This window comes from Tursiops truncatus, chromosome 15 (assembly GCF_011762595.2).
Source record: "Tursiops truncatus isolate mTurTru1 chromosome 15, mTurTru1.mat.Y, whole genome shotgun sequence".
Classification (NCBI taxonomy): Eukaryota; Metazoa; Chordata; class Mammalia; order Artiodactyla; family Delphinidae; genus Tursiops; species Tursiops truncatus.
The window spans coordinates 990498-1007419 of NC_047048.1; the positions used below are offsets into that span (position 1 = coordinate 990498).

General features: G+C 66.0%; 1 protein-coding gene and 1 long non-coding RNA gene across 7 annotated transcripts; one reads left to right on the forward strand and one right to left on the reverse strand.

Annotated features, from left to right (window-relative positions):
- Window positions 1-1819: 1819 nt before the first annotated feature.
- Window positions 1820-13078, reverse strand: TMEM184A (transmembrane protein 184A). 6 transcript variants are annotated; one of them, XM_033840845.2, is made up of 10 exons: window positions 12794-13078; window positions 9431-9865; window positions 8592-9151; window positions 5895-6060; window positions 5296-5386; window positions 5114-5189; window positions 4913-5004; window positions 3986-4155; window positions 3317-3514; window positions 1820-2589 (listed from the first exon to the last, which is right to left on the reverse strand). In XM_033840845.2, the coding sequence occupies exons 2-10, from the start codon at window positions 9495-9497 to the stop codon at window positions 2330-2332; spliced, it is 1680 nt and encodes a 559-aa protein (XP_033696736.1). In that variant the 5' UTR covers window positions 9498-9865; window positions 12794-13078; the 3' UTR covers window positions 1820-2329. The 6 variants fall into 6 exon arrangements, with proteins under 6 accessions (XP_033696736.1, XP_033696737.1, XP_033696739.1 ...); XM_033840846.2 differs by having other exon boundaries at window positions 8592-8879; window positions 8991-9151; window positions 9431-13078; XM_033840848.2 differs by lacking the exon at window positions 9431-9865 and having other exon boundaries at window positions 8592-8879.
- Window positions 11192-13203, forward strand: LOC141276579 (uncharacterized). Its single transcript, XR_012326461.1, has 3 exons — window positions 11192-11332; window positions 12050-12121; window positions 13078-13203. It is a non-coding gene; the product is annotated as an uncharacterized lncRNA (long non-coding RNA).
- Window positions 13204-16922: the final 3719 nt, after the last annotated feature.

A 16922-nucleotide genomic window follows, 5' to 3' on the forward strand; every position in this document is an offset into this window, starting at 1 on the left:
CTTCTGCGGAATCAGGTGCGGGGATGGATGCGCTCGGCACAGTGCGGTCGCTGTCTTCCCCCAGCTGAGCAGACCCCCGTAGCAGCCCCGGGAGAGCCCGCACCCCAGCCTGCTGCTCCCGGGAGCCCCCTGGGTGTGTCCCTGAGACCAGAGCTGGCAGCAGCCTCTGGGTGCAGGCTGGGGAGTCACGACCCCGCCCGGCGCTGGGCTCCAGGGAGGTTGTTAAAGGGTTCCTGCCTCCAGGCCGCCCAGCTGCTCTGGGGGCCGCCACCCTGTGGCGTGGACCGCTAGGGCCATTTCACAGGTGAGAACACCGAGGCCAGAGCATGTGGGTGAGACAACCGGCCTCCGTGGCCACCCCTGGCCCCACGCAGTGCGGCCTGGAATCGGGAACCGGGTTTTCGTCAGAGATGGAGAGGTGGCCCGCGGTCCCCTCGGAGCACCCATGCTTCCCCGTCAGCAGGGCCAGGCCCGTGAGGCCGGCAGCCCCTCTGACCTGCTCTGAGGCTCTGTCCCACCTGCAGGTGTGTCGTCCTCACTGCTTGACTTTGTTATGTCGGAAGCGCCTGGCCACGGGCAGAGGGGCCTGTGGGGCTGGGACCGGTGGGCAAGCAGCCCCTCTTGCCAGCTCCGTGACCGCAGGCAAGTGGTTCCACCTCCCTGGGCCTCGGCCACCCGCCCGGGGCCGTCGTGAGGACCGCGCGTGTGACAGTGCTGGCCCGGCCCTTGGCACACGGCGGGTGCTCCCAGAGCGCCAGGCCTGCCTGAGAGCACCCCAGGACCGCACGCTGTGTCGGGGTCTCCAGAAGGCGGCCCTGGCCCACATGCCCTCTGGGTACACAGCCTTGGGCAACTCAGGCCCCAAAGCAGGGCCCCTCGGGCAGCACCGCCTCCCCTGGCTCACCGCAGGGCCTCTGCCCCGCAGCCTCCAGAAAACCTCCCTCCTGGGTCAGCGGGTCTCTGGGGGCCCCGTGGCCACTCGCAAACCAGCTGTCAGACGTGGGGACCCGAGCTGGGCCTGCCAGCCGCAGAGGGCGCGGTAAGGCAGATGGGGGGCCTCCCAGCTGGCGGCAGGGAGGAGGCCAGCCTATCTTATCAGGCAGCCGGGCTGGGCCCTGGGAGAGGCCGCTGGCCTTGAGTCCCGTGCCCCAGGCCCAGGGAACAGGGGGACAGGGGTGACCCCACTCTGCCCTGGAAACCGTACGCTGGTTCCTGCCCTGCTCAGTCTCTCTGAGACCCTCGGTGCCTTTCCCTCTCTCCCTGGGTGACGTGGGAGCCGGCGGCCGGGAGGTGTGGGAGGTCGTGGCTGGGTGGTGCCCAGGCCTTCCTGCTGCAGCGCTGCCAGCTCTGCACGCCTGCCCGCGGGCGCACCACCCCGGCACCTTTCCCCGGCTCCCGCCTCACCCTACTGAGCGCCCCAGACACACTGGACGGACCAAGGCTCACAACCCGCTGCCTCCCCTCCCCACGCGGGGCCCGGCGTCCAGGGCCCACCCTCACTCCCCCGTCCTGTTCCGCCTCCTGGGCCCCAGGCCCCCCGGGCACCAGCCCCCTCCTCGAGCAGGGCTGGCACGGGGCCTTGAACTGGGGAAGCCAAGGCTCCGGACCGCACAGCCGTGCGCACGGCGGGGCAGGCCATCCCGGCTCTAGTCTGAGCTCGTTGCCTGCCTGCTCTGAGCTGCTACTGTGGCCCGCAGCCCCAGAGTGGACGGGGACCCTCCCCGCTGCACCCAGACTTCGCACGATGGGTCTCATCTGTCCGCCTCACTGTGGTCCATTCATTAGAGCACTGACCCTGCAGGAACACAGGCCACTAGAGTCACTAGAAAACCCAGGCTGTTTATGCATAAATAAGTGCAGTTCACCGGGAAGCCGGAGCCCTCCACCCGTGGCCCCAGCCCCTCCCAGACGCCCAGCAGCCACACCGGCCCTTCCTCCACGGGGCCACCCCGCCTCCTGCGCTCAGTGTGGAGCCCTCCTGCCTGTAAGGCCCACAGCTCCGGGGTGCCCGGCCCTGCCCGGGAGCTGTCCATCCAGGGAGGCCACCCGAACCGATGGCCAGGTGAGCCCGGCAGGTCCCTGGGCTTGTCAGGTAGGCTCAGGTGCCCTCTTCTGAGGCCGAGGGCCCACCAGGCGATGGTGCGGCCCCGGGGCGCCTGGCAGGGCTACCAAGCGACCTGCTCCACTGGCCAGAGGTGGGATGGGCAGTGGGCTCCACGGGCCTAGCAGGAGGCTCCTAGGAGAGGCCTGACCTTTGGCAAGACGGTCGGTGGGTGAGGGGCCCTGTCCTTTCCCAGCAGCCTGGAGGCGGCTGCTGACCCCGGGGCCCCTACAGCTCCTCCGCGGGGATCAGCATCCTCTTCTCCATGTTGCGGCTCTTCCTGCCCCTGCTGGAGCCAACATCTGTGCCAGGGTGGGTGCTGGGCAAGGGGTCCCTGCCCTGGCCGGGTCCCGGGGCCTCGTGTGTGGCCTGCTGCGTGTACTGCTGGTAGGCGGGCGAGAAGTTGTGGATGGCGTCCTGCACGATGTCCTGCGGGCTCACGGTCTCCTTGAGGCCGCTGGAGATGCTCTGCATGGGTGCCGTGGGGGCTGGCGACAGGCAGCGGGTGGGCTGGGGTGCTCCCTGCGCCCCATCATCTTCCCCCGTGCACCCGGACCCCAGGACCTGACCTGTTCCCCACCAGCCTCGGGGCTGCCTGGGCCAGGGCTCCTGCATCTCCAGGCCCTGGCTTCGGCCAGCAGAGGGTGACTCCTAGGACCCAGAATCCCAGCCCAACTTCTCCACCCCAGCCCAGCACTGGGGCTGTCCCAGCCCAGACCCCCTGCCAGAGGTGGCAGAGAGAGACCGCCGTGAGCTGGCCCCCATCCTCTCTCTGCCCTGGTGTGAACCCTTCACACCCTCGGCCACTCCAGGCTGAGCGGTCCAGGCTCAGGCCACCCCTACCCAAACGGGCCATTCTTTAGGGACACCAGCACCAGCCAGCCCTTGGCCTCTCTGGTCAGGCTGGTCCAGGTACCTGGGTATGGTTGCCGGAGCGCCCAGGCTCAGGCGCTGCGCCAACCCCCTATCACCGAGGGACCCTTGGGGGCCCAAACATCAGGTCCAGCCCATCTCACTGAGTGTTCAGCCCGCCTGCTCGCCGGCCTGCCTGGGCTCTTCCCCTGGACCACGTGCCGGTGAGGCACCTGTCTGGAGCTTGGGTCCTCCATGGGGCCATCTCCCTGCACATCAAGTCGACATTCCCAGGGCCCGTGGGCAAGACGGGGGACAGAGACATGGCGCTGGGGGGCCCGGGGCTGGCGGGGCCCCGGCTACCTGGCGAGCGCTCCTTCTTCTCCGAGTACACCTGGCAGGTGAAGGCGTAGCGCAGGGCGATGGAGGCAAAGAGCATCTCGATGCAGATGATGAGGTTCTGGTAGCCGGCGGCTACCGTGCCGGCCCGCACACTGCTCCCATCGATGATCTGGGCCTCAGGGATGACCCCACACCGCTCCAGGATGGCCAGCAGCATCCCTGGGGGACGGTGATGGCCACTCAGGTGCCTGCCCCGCACAGGAGACTGGACTGCAGCCGCCCCCAGCCAGGAGTCCCCCTGAGGCCGGCCTCATGGGCTTGGCGGCGGTCTGCCGGGTCTGAGGTCCAGAGGGGCTGGGAGCCTCCAAAGCCGGGGCCTTGGCACAGCGGACGTCCAAGAACTCCCCGAGCGCCTGTCCTGACCTCTCCCTGGCCCCACCCCTCACCGTCCCCTGAGAAGTGGGGTCTGGCGGTGCCCAGAGCCTGGCCCAGGGCCCGCTGAGGACAAGACTCCACCGCCCCCGCATGGCCTCTCCCCCACACATTGGGCCAGACCTGCCGGGTGGGGAGCCCACCATCTCCCCCGTGCCGGGGGCTTGGTGGCCTCCCACTGAGAGGGCCGCCTGCTGAGCCGGCTACAGCTGGGGCATCTCTCTGGGCTCCAGCCCCTGCCTCAGGAGCCCCACCCACCCTGCCAGAAAGAGAGGAAGATGACGGCCTTGATGGTGAGGAACTTGAGGACAGGCTCAAAGGGCCGCAGGAGCTCCCTGGTAGCGAAGTAGAAGAGGAACAGGGCGTAGAGGGCCAGGCTCACGGAGGCGTTGTAGATGAGGGTGACGTAGAGGTAACCGCTGTGGATGCTGGGGGCCAGAGCCGGGGCCGGTGGTGAGGGTGGGCCCGCGCCCCCATGCCCTCCTCACCCTGCCAGCTGCGCCATTGGCCTGGGCCCCCAGCCTGGGCACCGGCAGTGGCTCAGACCTGGACCCTCCCTCCAGGGCCTGCAGATGGCACCCTAGGGGAGCGGCAGAGGAGCTGGTTGCAGGGAGTCGTCTCCAGGTCCTGCCCCCTTCCAGGCAAGAGCCCTGCTGCCCCTCCCCTCTCTACCCTCCCAGGCACGGGAACGGCCCCCACGTCGTGGACCCACCATCGTGCGTGGGCGCTTCGTGTGCATGTCAGCTGTATGAGCGTGTGCACATGCTCATTGTGTGTTCCCATGTGAGAGCACGTGTGTCTGCACATGTGCATGTGTGTGAGGGTGCGTGCGCGTGCGCGTGAGGAGTTCGTGTGGACCCAGGGCAGGGGCACGGGCCAGCGCAGAGCTTGGCTCTCTGGGCCCGAGCGCCCTTAAACCCACGCTCGCCCTCCAGTGGCCCTGCTGCGGGGTAGCGCCGGGGAAGGAGCCCATCGCTGCCCGGGCCGCGAAGCCCCGGAGTCCCCAGGGCATGTGTGTGACAAGGGTCTGTTTGCCACGGCCTTGCCCCCAGCCCTTTCCCAGGAGGAGGAGGGGGAGGGGATTTGGCCCCTGCTGAGCCCTCTGCTGAGCCCTGCCTACCTCCCCTGTGCCCCCCAGGCCCGGCCCGCCCACCCCTCCCTGCCCGCGCGCCAGCCTGGCCTCACTTGAAGTCCCCGTCGTGGTATTTGCCGAACGCCTGCAGGATGATGGTGACCAAGGCCATGATGGGCTTCACAATGCAGAACTGCAGTGTGGCCTGCGGGTGGGGGAGGAGAGTGAGGGGATGGGGGAGGGGCCGAGGACCCCCCAGCACACTGGGCGGTCAGGGGCGGTCAGGGGGCGGCTGGGAAGGGCCGGGCACTCACCTGCTTACAGAAGCGCAGAAACCCGATGGAGTAGGACATGCCCCGAAGGCAGCAGGTGCCGTAGAAGCAGCTGGGCCTGGGGTGAGGGAGTCCCTGAGGTGTGTCCGAGGACACACCCCAGACTGGCCTGGCTGCCCACCCTGGGCGTAGGGGTGCCCGGCGGGCTCTGGGGAGATGCTCACCGGATGGGTTTTCCCCGAATCTCAGCCATGATGCCACTCTCACCCCCCAGGTACTGGAAACAGAGGCTCAGGAAGCTGTAAATGACAAAGGCTGCAGGACAGGGGTGTCGGCAGTGAGCCCGGGCGGTCCACGAGGGCACCCGGCCTGCACGAAGGCTCCCTGGCCGCTCAGAACTCCTTGGCGCCCATTGCCCAGAAGACAGCTGGGGTTCAGCTCGCGCAGCAGGACGCACTCCTCACGGGGGCTCCCGGCCGGGTTCTGGGACCACATGCCATCCCTGGCGGGGGTGGGGCCTGCAGCAGTCACGGCAGCTCTGACGCCCCCCACCCCATCTAGGGCCCGTTCCATTCCACCCCCAGGCTCTGGGCAGGCCCAGCTGCAGTCTCGCCCCCCGCTTGGGAGCCTGGGAGTCTTGTATCGTGAGCACCACTAATCCCGACTGTCCTGCAGGGGCCTCGCTAAGCCAGACTCAGGCCTGGAGGGCGGGGCGCCCCGGGGCAGGCGGGGGGAGTGCAGGCGCCTGGGAGCCCCTCACTCGGCTCCCCCTGCCAGCCCAGCTTGGGGCCACTCTGGGGCCCGGGGAGCTAGCTGTGCTCACCTTCGTAGCAATCCCGCACGGAGTCAAAGTAGACGTAGTGCTGGTGGCCCCCCAGGAGGAGAAGGCTGAGCCAGGAGTCGAAGGCGTAGATGGGGACGATGAAGAGCAGGCGGATGATGTAGCGCTGCTCGTCGGGGACGGTGTAGGAGCGCAGGTGCAGGTAGATCTGGGGGGGCAAGGCAGGCCTGGGGACACGGCCCCCCGCCGCCACGCGGGAGGAAGCAAGGCGGACCTCCCTGGGCCCTGCCCTTAGCGGACTCTGCGCTGGGAACGTGCATTCACTCACGCGCCCATTCATTCATTCATTCAACGAGCATTTCCCCGGGGGCGGGGCATGGGCGGCAGTCACGGCCCCCTCGTGGGCATGACTGGTCTGGGGAGCAGTTTGGCATTTTGACACGGAGGCATTCAAAGGGCTGATACCCTTGGACCCTTTCTAGGGATTTATCCCACGAAACAGATTTATTCAGAAACAAAAGTAGGATTTGCGTTCAAGGACGTTCACGGTAGGGACGCACACGAGGCTGAGCGCGGCGGTGGGGCCCGTGACCGAGATGCAGCCGCGCAGACTGCAGCCCCGAGTCGCCAGCGTGGGGAGACGCTCCGACAGAATGCAATCGGTCACATCAGGATGACAACCTGAGCAGGACCCAGGTGTGTGAAAAAGCAGGGTAAAAATGAAGGGAAAGACATCCCTGGACAAAAGGAAAAGGTGGGTGGTTCTCATGTTCATCTGTATACCTTCTTAGATGGTCCACATTTTCTACGAGGACAAAAAAAAACAGTGACAGGGTCTTTGGAAGGAAGAGGCCCCAGGGAGCCAGGCAAACAGGTAGCTGGCTGTAGTCCCAAGCAACTCTGGGAGGCTTCCCGGAAGAGGTGCCATGAGAGGAGGTGGAGAGAGGGCAGGCAGAGGGCAGGCTGTGTGCAGAGACCCAGCTTCTCAGGGCCCAGCACGGGGAGTGGCGGGGGCAGCCTGGCGTCAGTCAGGCTCCTTATCAGCCACTCCCTCCCCAGCTGGTGCGGCGGGAGGGCACGGCCTGAGCGGCTATCAGGAGATGGACTTCTGCTCCTGGGCTGGCACTGCCTGGCTGAGGGCCTTGGCAAGCCGCTGTTCTCTCTGTCCTTGGTTCCCCGTCTTTAAAGTGAGGGTCCAGTCTCTCTGTCCCATTGAGCTCTGGATGGGTGGGGAGGGTGGGACTCCTCCATGGGAGTGCGGGTGGGGGCAGGGAGGAGGGTGGGGCCTGGGAAGTACCACCCATGGGGTCTCCATCAGCACTGTCCAGGCCGTGGGGCCCCAGGACGCTGGGCTCCAAACACACGTGCCCAGCTGGCACCCAGGATTACAAAAGGTCAGGGCAGGAGACAGAGGACCAAGCCAAGGCCCAGACTGTGGCTGGAACTGGCCCGGACCCAGGGCGTCGGGTGCCCATCCCCCTTACTGCTCCTTGTCCCACAAATCACAGCCGACACCAGACCTAAAGCCATTCTGCCACCAGGGAGGAAGGCATGGCTTCCCTGCAGAGGCAAATGCACCACCCTCCTGTCCGGTCTACCTGTCCAGATGCTCCAGGGCAGCTTGGTAAGACTCAGGGCAAATGCTGCCTCCTCCAGGAAGGCCTCCCGGATGGCCCCAACCTCTTCCGGCTGCTCTCAGCTGCACCGGGCCCACTAATACATTTGCCGTGTCCCCCTTATATTCTGGTTATTTGAGGCCACACCTGGACACGCACCACACAGCAGGCAGCTCTCACTGAGAGGGTACCGCCCTGCCTCGGAGGCCTCTGGCCACCTGCTTCCCTGCCAGCCAGTCTCCTGGCTCACCCCTCCAACCCAGTCCCTATGACAATGCCAGCCAAGTCATGCCAGCAGCTCTGCTCTCAGCTCCCCGCAACGACAGCCTCCCCTGGCTCCAGCACCCCCGGGCTGAGAGCCAAACTCCCACATGATGCCGGAGGCCCCTCCTACAGGCCCCGGGTGCCCCAGCCCAGGCAGCCCTCTCCCTCCCAGCTCTGCTCGTGTCTCTCTGGCGCAGTCCTGGGCTCCCGAGACCCTCCGCTGCCTGAGATGCTCGGGACCCCTCTGCCCAGCCCTGCACTCGGGCGCCACCTCCTGTCACCCGCCCCCTGGCTCTCGCTGCCAGGCCTGGCACCGCTGCATCTCCCCAGCTCTGGGCCCCTCCAGCCAAGCTCTGACCCTGCTTCCACCCCCAGAGCCTGGTCTCACTCCTTACAGAGCCACGTCCCAGCCTCACCAGCTTTCCCGGGGATGCCGCACCTCTGGAGGGGAAGGACCTTTCTGCTCCGGGCTACGTGAGCCTAGGAAAGACCCCGGCCTCTCCCAGCCTCAGTCTTCTCATCCGTGAAAGGGGACAGTACTGCTGACCTCAGTGACCAGGCTGAGGGGCCGACGAAATGCCCCGGGGGAAGGGCCCGGCACCTGGCTGGAGCTCTTCCCTCTGCCTGGAAGAGGCCGCCCACCTTCGGGCCCAGATCTCTCCCTCCCCTGCCCCCTCCCCTGGCCCGATGCTGCCTCCGCGAGCCCCTGGGCGCTGCCCCTCTGGCCCGAAGGCCTCCGAGGTCTGCACCCAGGCCATTGCGCTCGTGGACCCACAGCCCCAGTAGGGCCGGCCAGGGCCAGGCTGAGCTGTGGCTCACGGAGAGGGGTTCCCAAGGGAGCGCGCAGGGGAGGGCTCACCTGGTGGCCGGTGAGCACCAGGGCGGTCCACACAAAGACGCCCGAGATGCCGCGGGCCAGTGCCGTGGTGAGGAAGAGCTGGGAGGCGCCCTGGGAGCTGTTCCCCACGCGGTCCACCTGCAGCCCGGTGGGCACGGCCAGCGGGGGGCTGGACTGCGGCCCGGTTGCCCACATCAGGGGGTCTCCCAGGAGCCCTGAGGCATTAGTCATCTGCAGAGGCGAGGGAGGACACAGACGGGGAGGAGGGAGGGCGAAGGTGCCCGCAGACGCCGGAAGCAGCCCCGGTGCCTGTGGGGGGAGAGAGTGGGCAGGGACGGCGAGGCTGTGCTGAGCGGGCATGCTGGGCTCGGCCACCGTCCCTCCCGGGGGAGTTCCGGTCCGACCCTCCTGCCCTCTTGCCTGGGCTCTGGGCAGCCCTCTGTGTGCAGAGACCCAGGTCCAAGGCCCGGGCCTGGGCGCCCTCTTCCCTGGGGTCAGCCACCTGGGTGCAGACACCAGCTGCCTGACTGTGTCCCGGGGCGATCGGTCCCCACCTCTGGTGTCCCGGGCTTGTGGGGAGCCTGCTTTTCAGGGGCCAAAGACATCTGAGAAAGTCGGGGGGCCCCTGGTGCCCTGCCTACCAGGGGTGGAGTCCGGGAAGCAGGCCAGACGGGGTGGGGAGGCGCCCTGCACCCACAGGGCCTGCCCGAGCGTCTGGTGCCCAGCTCGGCCAGGGCCCCCGGCCACCCCAAGCCCGCTTGCTAGCCCTGGGCGCCCTGTTCCTCAGCTGCTCGTAACCCACCGGGGTGCCGGGCGCCTCCCCCCTCCCTCCAGACCTGGTCACAGGGTCCGGCACCTACCTCTCAGGCAGGAAGCTCCTGGGCCAGTCCTGGGAGGCCCGGCCTCCAGGGAAGCCTGGCTGGTCATTTGTGTGGCCACATGGCCCCCACGGGCGGCCCCCGCGGGGCTGGGACCAGGCTGCCTTCCGGAGGCTGGGCCAGGCCTGGGGACAGGCGGCCGGCACTCCACTCCCGGCGGCCCACCCGAGCCTCCGAGCCTCCGGCTGCGGGGAGGTGCTGGGCGGAGGGGAGGAGTGGAGGCTGTCCCCTCCCCCTTTGACACTCTATCCCTCCCCCGGCTGTTTGCTCAAGGCAGCTGGCTCCCAGGAACCCGCCTGCGCCAGGTGCCCTCACCTGCCTGCGCCAGAAGGCCAGGCAGCTGCTGCCCGGGCCTGAGCTGGGGGAGGGGTCTGTGTGCGCAATGGGTACGGGCTTCCAGCTGGGGTGATGAAAGTTCTGGAAGGAAAGGGAGGTGGCATGACATCGAGGGTATACTAAGTGCCCCTCTGAAACGGGTACATTTATTACGAGAATTTCCCCTCGGCTAGAAAGGCCCCTGGCCCCGGGAGGTGCATTGGAAGCATTGCTGGTTTTCTCTGCCAGGGGGTGGGGGGAGGGGAGGAGGGGGTGTGGCTGGTCACAGACAGGCCACTGGGCCTGCCCTGTGGTCAGCCCTGGGCCAGTGGGAGGGGCTCACCCCCCTGGGCCCTTGGAGGCGCCGGCAGGGTGGGGGGCCTCAGCCGTCTACCACCCTGGGGACTAAGTGCCCACACGGTCCCATCCTTGGTGCCGCCGGACCCTCCCTGCGGCCCTGGATCGTGGGGTCAAGGGGTGGGAGTCAGGGACTCCCACGTGTCCAGGGTCCCCCAAGGGTACAGGAGGGTCCGGGGGGAGGCTGCCAGCCCCTCGGACACACCACCCCGTTCCCCCACCCCTCCGCCCACACTGCCCCCCAGGGGGTCCCCCAGACTCGCCCTGAGGCCCCCATCCTGACTCAGGTAGAACCCGGGACCTGGCCCGGCTCCCCTCACGGCCTCCTCCGGTGCCGACTCTCCTCCTGCCGTCTCGGGTGTCACCTCCTCTCTCTCTTCACCTCTTCAACTTCCACAGGCGCGTCGGGAACCCCGCGCCTTGCCCAGCCCACGCCCTGGACACTGGTGTCCCGCGTGGGCTCCCACTTGGCCCGGCAGGGCTGGCCGGTGTGGTCTGGCCCTTCTCCAGCGGACATGAGTTCCTGCGAGCCCCGCGCCCGCCCCCGAGCCCCGCGTGCCCATGGCGCCCGGACCTGCGGCGCTGTCCGCTCGGCTGCATTTTATAAACCCGGGGTTCCCCTTCCTTCTCTGGCTTCCTGACCCGGTCGCTCCAGAGGCAGCCCCTGCTCTCTGGCCACCTGGGCACACCCCTTCGCCTCGCTGGGCCTCTGCTTTCTCGTCAGCAAAGGTGAGTTTAGGGTCCGCCAGCCCCTGCCTGGGGTATGGCATGCAGGTCCCTGCAATCCCTGGAGACCTGGGACAGCACCCCCTTGCCTTCCCCCTAGCCCCAGACCCCAGACCCCGAGCAGGGCCACATGCCAGGCGCAGCCGGGAGCCACAGGGCCCCGGGGTGGGTAAGGCGGGCTTCACCGGCTTAGAGGGCACGACTGACACGGGTACCGGGTCTGGGGGAGCAAGGGACTTGGCACCCCGGTCCCAGGAGGGGCCGGGGAGAGGCTGACCCTGCGGCCTCCCATGGGGCTCTCCGGCCGAACGAGGCCCCACCCCTGGCGGCTGCTCTCACAGGCAGCAGCCACTCGGGAGAGGCGGCCTGGCCGGCCTGGCCTGATTTCCCTGCCTGGGGCTGGACGCTGACCAAGCCTCTCGCAGGACAGACCTGCCGCCCAGACGCGGGCGGCTGACGCCTCTGACCGCTGTTTACCGTGACCAGGTGACTGGGCCCTGGGCAGCTCCCGGCTCAGCTGTGGGGTGGCCGAGGAGCCTCGGGCCAGTCACAGACCTCAACACCCCGCTCCCCACGCCTGCCCTTCACCCCAGGGACCTAATGGCCTCATTGTGGCACCGAACCTCCTTCCAGGCTCCCCCGCTGTGCCAGCCCCCGTTCTAGGCCGGCCTGCCATTTCCGGTGGCACACGGCTCTCTCCCACGGGGGACAGGCTCTCCCCTCCTGCCTTCCCTGAGCCAGGCCCTTCCAGCTCTGAGCTGCCCACTCTGGGCTCCAGAGACGGGGCTGGAGGACAGGGTGGTGGGAGGCGTCCTGACACGCCCCCTTCCCCAGGCCGGCCCACCAAGGAGTGGCAGATGGGATTTGGCCCTGGGCTTTGGTGGTGGCCCACACAATGGCCACTGACTCAGCTAATGCCACCACAGCCTGGGCCGGGGCGACTGCAGAGGCCCCCAGCACACCTCTGCAGCCTGGGGACCCCGGAGCCACTCCGCCCCTTTCTCTGGGCCTCAGGGGCCGGGGGGCTGAGGGTCCTTCCAGCACTAGTTTGGGGGCAATTTGGGAAGCTGTGCCTCCCCGTGTCCAAGGTGCTGGCCCCTCTGGGCAGGGCACTGGGCCCCCAAAGCCGGGCAGGAGCAGGGCCCTGGGTCCGACACGAGGGCTGGGACCCTGGCCTGGCCTCTCACCGTGTCTGTGACTTAGGGCCAACCGTGGGCCTCTCTGAGCGTCAGTTTCCGCGGGTGACGGCCGGCCGTGTGCAGCAGGTCAGCCCTGGTAAGAGCGGGGACTCGGGAGGCTTTGCCCACTCCTCTCACAGGCTGCTGGCGCTGGGGGCTGGGCGCGGGGTCCCGCCAGCCTCGGGCACTTGGGTGGTCTCCCTCTACTTCCGGGCTGCCGGGCCGACCAGCCCTGCCCTGCAGCCCAGTGGGACCCACCTGGGGCCTCGGAGGCTTCTCTCTTCACCCCGTAGGCCTCCCGTCCTCCGTCCTGCCCAGGCCAGGCCGAGCCCCTCCCCAGGCCTGTTGCCTTGGTCCCCAGGGAGAGCCTGTGACTGCCCAGGGCCTGTCCGTACCTGCCCGCTGCCCCAGAGCGAGCTGCCCCAGCCCTGGCGGGCACCCTTCCGTGAGGACCTGGGGCAGGGGTGCCGACCTGGGCCTGGCCCGGCTGGGCTGGCCTGAGACCCTTTCTGGTCACCAGGTGGCATCCTGGGGCCTGGCAGGCGGCACGGCCTCTGGGGTAGAGATGGGGTGGGGACGGAGCAGCTGTGAGTCTCAGAATTTCAGGGTGTGGGCGCTTCTCTCCAGGGGTGCACGGGGCCCCAGGCTGGACACCACACCTCTCTCGTGGCTGTGCGTGCACACACACGTGCACACACACACACGTGTACACACACGTGTACACACACACACACACGTGTACACACAGGCACACACACGCACAGCTCACCTCCCTGGTGGCTCCCTTGGCCATCTGGCCAGACCCCAGGTCTGTCGCAGGTCTCCAGGCCTGAGGGGGCGACCAGGGTTGTCCGGCCCCGCCACCGGGCCTCCAGGTCTCTGCCGTCCCTCCTCACAGCAGCCTGGGTCAGTCTGGTACGATTGCTACTGGCAAAGCGCTGGCCTTGCCCCAGACCCAGAAAACCCCTCCCTGCTGCCCGCCCCACCCGTCCTGCCAGGCTGGCCCTACCTGCCCAGGTAGCCCGGCCACACCCTCCACCATGCCCTGCCCAGGTTCGGGACCAGCCGTCCCTCCCCCCACCGTCCAGCGGGCTGTTGAGTCTCCGACACCCAGGCGTGGCTCTTTCCTGGACCACTGACCAGGTGTAGCTCTGGCTGCTTCATCTCCCTGGCCCATCTGTGTAGGTGGGGGGGCTCCCACGCCCACTTCAGAGGTGCAACGAGGGTTAAACAGGGTGATGCAGCATCCGCCGCGCGTGGAGCTGGGATGTCCACCCCCCACCCCGCCCCGTTCACGCTGCTCCGTTTTCCTTTCTCTGGTCCCTTCGCCCCTTGATGCCCCACATCGGGGAGGGCCCTCCTGCCTGTTCGCTCCCCCACCTCCCCCGTGCTCCGGCGCCCCCCGTCTTCCCACAGTCCTTCTGGAATTTATGAGTCCCCACACAAGACCGGGGCTCCCCTCTGCTTCTGGCTGTGAACGCGGGGCCTCGACGACAATGCCCACGCCTGCTCTGAATTCGTTCTGATCCATCCGGCCGGCACTCACTCTCGTCAGCTACCCGGCACCCGCTCCTGACGTCCGATTTCACTGCAAGGCGCTACGCCAGTTTATCCAGCTGGGCCCCGCTGTCACTGCCTTATTCCGCGGGTTATTTGTCATAATTGGTTCAGGTGGATCCAGGGCTCTGTCAAACCCTGGATAAGCTGCTCAGACTGGTAACCATGGGCGGCCGCCCTCCTGGCCTCTCTTGACCGCCGAGGGTACCCACTGGCCCGCCCTTGACTCTGAACTGTAGCCACAGGCCCATGTCCACTTAGGAAAAGGGAGCTAGAGGGAGGGGAACTTGGGGTTCTCTACTTGTAGCTCAGCAGGAAACCGTGTCGGGTGAATCATACCGCGTTGGTCCAAGGGCACGGCCAGTCATCTGCAGGGGCTGGCAAATCAGCCCCACGTTCACTATTTACGTTTGGCCATAAACTGCTGGAAGTTGTAATTACAGTTTGATCGCTGGGCAAGCACCATATGCACCCTTTCCATCTAGAGGAATAACGATTCCCACAAAGCCGACGGCTCTGCCTGCGGAAACTGCGGCTTTCTCGGCCTCTTTACCGGAGAATGTATCTCTCCTCCTGAATTACAGCACCTGGGAGCAGAGCAACGCGGAAAGCCAAGGGCCAAATGCCTTTTCTTTTTTTTTTTTTTAACATCTTTATTGGGGTATAATTACTTTACAATGGTGTGTTAGTTTCTGCTTTATAACAAAGTGAATCAGCTATACATATACATATGTTCCCATATTTCTTCCCTCCTGCGTCTCCCCCCCCAAATGCCTTTTCATACGAGTCGCGTGTCTTGATTTATAAGGCAGAGCAGAGCAGTGAGGCACTGGCTTCAATGACGGAAGCCTTTGGTCTCAGCCCGTATTCTGTAATAGCTACCAGACAGCCTCGGGCAGCTGTAAGTGCTCCTCGGGAAGGCGCTGGGGACCCTGGTTTCAATTATACGTCAGTTGCCCCACCATGTTCCGGGTGGGCAACCGTGGGACTGTGCAAATGACAGGGGCTCAGGTGTGTTTGCATCCTGGGGCCACCACTGATCACCTGGGGGTCTGGGCGACCCGCCCTGTCCTGCTGAGCCTCGACTTTCTCCACGGCCTACCTGCCTCTTAAGGGCAGTCATGAGGACTAGATGGCGTGTGCACCGCCAGGGCCTGGCTCGCAGGAGGCCCCCGCACGGAGGCTGAATCAGAGCCAGGCAGAAGCACCGAGGCAAGTCTGCCTGCAGCGTGGACAAGGCGGTTGGCCCACGCCTCAGAGAGAAAGGGGTCCAAAATGAGTGTCAGCGAGGGCCCGGGTGACGGGTGACCGGCGTGGACTCCAGGCTCTCCGCCCACGTGAAATCCCAGACCCGCTGCTCGGTGGCAGCCACGCCTCAGTTTCCTCATCTGACATGTAGATGAGAGCAGCGGCCTCGCGGGGTCGTCGTGAGGATTAAACGTGTTACCACGACTGCATGAAGGGCTGACCCCAGACCTCACCAACAGGCAGCGTGGGCCAGTCCTGTCGTTGTGCACTTAGGGGCCAAATCAGAAAACTACAGCTGCAAATCTGAATTTAGCCCCAAGCTGGAGCCCGGCCCACGGTTCAGGTTCCCCGCTGGTCAAGCGAGAGAAGCATGTTTCCACGGACAGACACATCTGATTGTTAGATGAGGGGTGTGCCTAATTACAGGCTGATTCTGAGCGAGGAGGCTCCGGCCCGGTTGTGCTCCAGTGTCATCGGACAGTGCCCTGCCCTTGCCCCTGGCCCAGGTGCCGGTTCTCCAGGGGTTGCCCGCCCACTGGACCTGCTGACGCCCCGCACATCTCCTTTACTCCAGTGCCTGTGTCCCCACACCTGCTATGAACTGTGTCACCTTTGGGGTCCTCACACGTGGATGGACAGGGCCTTCCCTTCTTCTCCAGTTGGTCAGCTGTTTTCTGGCTTTTAAAACTAGTGTCCGTCCAGGCCCTCCCAGTGCAGACGCCAGGTGGGATCTTCTCAGGAGAAAGACTGGACTGAGAGCAAGCAGGGAGGGAGGTGCAAGGCTGTGGAGATGTCACACCGCAGTCCCTGAGCCGGATTTGGCCACCAAGGAGCCCTGTGTCTCCCGGGGTGGGTCTGCCTGTTTCCCTCGGTCGGGGGTCGGGCCCTGGGCCCCTCAGGCTCCCCGCACAGGAGCCCGCGAGGTGCCGAGCCTGCTCGGGCATCAGCGCCCACTCTGGGAAGTCTGGCGGATCCCCACGTGCGACTCCCTGGCCCTTCTGATGCTGAGGCCGCCTGGTCACCGCGTGAGCCTGGTGTGCACCTGTGGATTCACCCGACTGTCCCCAGAGGGGATGTGAGCTCTGCAGGCTGATGGTCCCGCCCGGGGAGGCTGCTGAAGGAATGAGCCCTTGAAGACAGCTTTCCTCCGTCCCACCTTCAACAAACTCACTAAGTTCTTTTCAAGTTGGACCAGCAGTGCAGCCTCTCCCATCACCTGTCCTCAGCAGGGGTTTCTAAAATCAGACTCAGGGGCTTCCCTGGTGGCGCAGTGGTTGAGAGTCCGCCTGCCGATGCAGGGGACACGGGTTCGTGCCCCGGTCCGGGAAGATCCCACATGCCACAGAGCGGCTGGGCCCGTGAGCCATGGGAGAGGCCACAACAGTGAGAGGCCTGCGTACCGCAAAATAAATAAATAATAAATAAATAAATAAATAAATAAAATCAGACTCAGGATTCCAGAGGCTTTTGGTTCCAAGAAAACCAAATTAAAACATCCTTTCTGATCTCAAACACTCGGATCCACCCCCCGGTGTTCCCCGGAAGGGCATCCTGGCTGCCCACTCCGTTTCAGGATCCCAGCTGGTCTCTGCTTCCAGACCCCGGCTCTCACCTCAACTCTCCTGCTGCCCCTCTTCTCTCATGAGACTAAGAGTCAAACGGTACAAAGATTTACCGGTCTGGTCTCTAGTACGACCAGTGACTCAGGTCACCACATCTGGAGGGATGAGGGAGCCCAGGTGGGTCCCAGGCCTGGGCACCTACAGGCCGTCTTCTGTGGCAGACACGCTGTCCTGAAGGCAAGCCTCGCCTCGCGCTTCCACCAACCCTTGGGGTATCTCCAAAGGGCAAACCCAGCCTGACTTGGAAGCCTTCAGTAGCTCCTTGCAGCTCAGGATCAAGTCCCAAGGGCTCAGCAAACACAGAAGGCCCTGGCCACCTGTCCCCAGCCCTTGGGCTTCACGTTCAGCCGGCCCCCAACACCCTACAATCTGTGCTTCTCCTGCCCCCTGGCCTTTGCTAGAAACACCCTCCTCCCGCGTCAGGATCCCCTTGCTACAGAGCCTTCCCTGGGCAGCGGGGCGCTGCCTGGT

Excerpts from the sequence above, each read along its gene's own strand:
- TMEM184A (XM_033840845.2), bottom strand. The coding sequence starts at position 9,497 with ATGACCAGCCAGGCTTCCCTGGAGGCCGGGCCTCCCAGGACTGGCCCA. Across the intron at positions 6,061-8,591 it reads TGGTGCTCACCGGCCACCAG|ATCTACCTGCACCTGCGCTC; the intron begins GTGAGCCCTCCC and ends TTGCCCCCCCAG. Across the intron at positions 3,515-3,985 it reads CTTCCTCTCTTTCTGGCAGG|GGATGCTGCTGGCCATCCTG; the intron begins GTGGGTGGGGCT and ends ACCGTCCCCCAG.